This window comes from Apium graveolens, chromosome 11 (genome assembly GCF_009905375.1).
Source record: "Apium graveolens cultivar Ventura chromosome 11, ASM990537v1, whole genome shotgun sequence".
NCBI lineage: Eukaryota > Viridiplantae > Streptophyta > Magnoliopsida > Apiales > Apiaceae > Apium > Apium graveolens.
In genome coordinates, this window is record NC_133657.1 from 90,009,382 (window position 1) to 90,010,277 (window position 896).

The following is an 896-nucleotide window of genomic DNA, read 5'->3' on the forward strand; positions in this document are numbered from 1 at the left end:
GAAAAAAAGCACGGAACGATGATTTTTTTTAAAATCCTGGCCGTTGGATTATTCATCCAACGGCCATGAAGTGATGTGTTGGTTAAGGGTCCCGTGACACATGATTGTCAGGGAACAAGACCCATCTAGCAGATACTACTTTTCCATCCTCAGCCCAGATTAATTACAACATTTTTGCAGGTTGGTTGCAATCTCTCTTTGATCATCAACACAAGAAGGTGATTGATATCCATGTAACCTTATGCTGGCAAATATGGAAAAATCGCAATGATACAGTTTGGAAACAACGAAGTAGTTCTCCCTCAAAAATATTTATTTCAACAACCTCTCTTCTTAACCAATGGCGAGCTGTTCAAGACAGAAACTTCGATCCTTTTTTGGGTTTTATGTCATCAAATGATGGTAACGAACAACGACACCTTCCACTAGACAACAGTGTTAAGATAAATGTTGATGCAGCTATCTTTGAAGATCCGAGACACTATAACTATGCTTTCCTAACTCGTGATCACAATGGTTCTTTAGTCGAAGCTATATCCAAGTGTTCCCCAGGCAGAGTTACTCCTGAATTTGCAGAAGCTTTGGGCATTAGAGAGGCTCTAAGTTGGACAAAAATGAAGCGATATCACAATATGGTGGTTGAAACTGATTGTCTACGAGTTGTGCAATTAATTCGCAGCTCCTTTTCTAGTTTATCTTATCTGGAAAAGGTGATTGCAGATTGTAGAACTTGTCTCTCGGATCTCAGTAGTCAAAACGCTGTGTTAAGGTTTGTGAGACGGTCCGCGAACAGCGTAGCTCACTATCTAGCGAGATATAGCAGTTCTATAACTGATCGTGTTTGGCGAGTGGGAGATGTGCCCCGAAATTTGATTTTGTTCTTTGTAAAGATTTAG

The 896-nt window shown here is 40.2% G+C and overlaps 1 protein-coding gene across 1 annotated transcript; it reads left to right on the forward strand.

Annotated features, from left to right (window-relative positions):
* The first annotated feature begins 386 nt into the window (after positions 1-386).
* Positions 387-896, forward strand: LOC141695687 (uncharacterized). The gene has a single exon (XM_074499914.1). The coding sequence runs from the start codon at positions 387-389 to the stop codon at positions 894-896; it is 510 nt and encodes a 169-aa protein (XP_074356015.1).

What these genes read in the sequence shown, in the direction of transcription:
- LOC141695687 (XM_074499914.1), top strand. Translation starts at nt 387, where the DNA reads ATGTCATCAAATGATGGTAACGAACAACGACACCTTCCACTAGACAAC.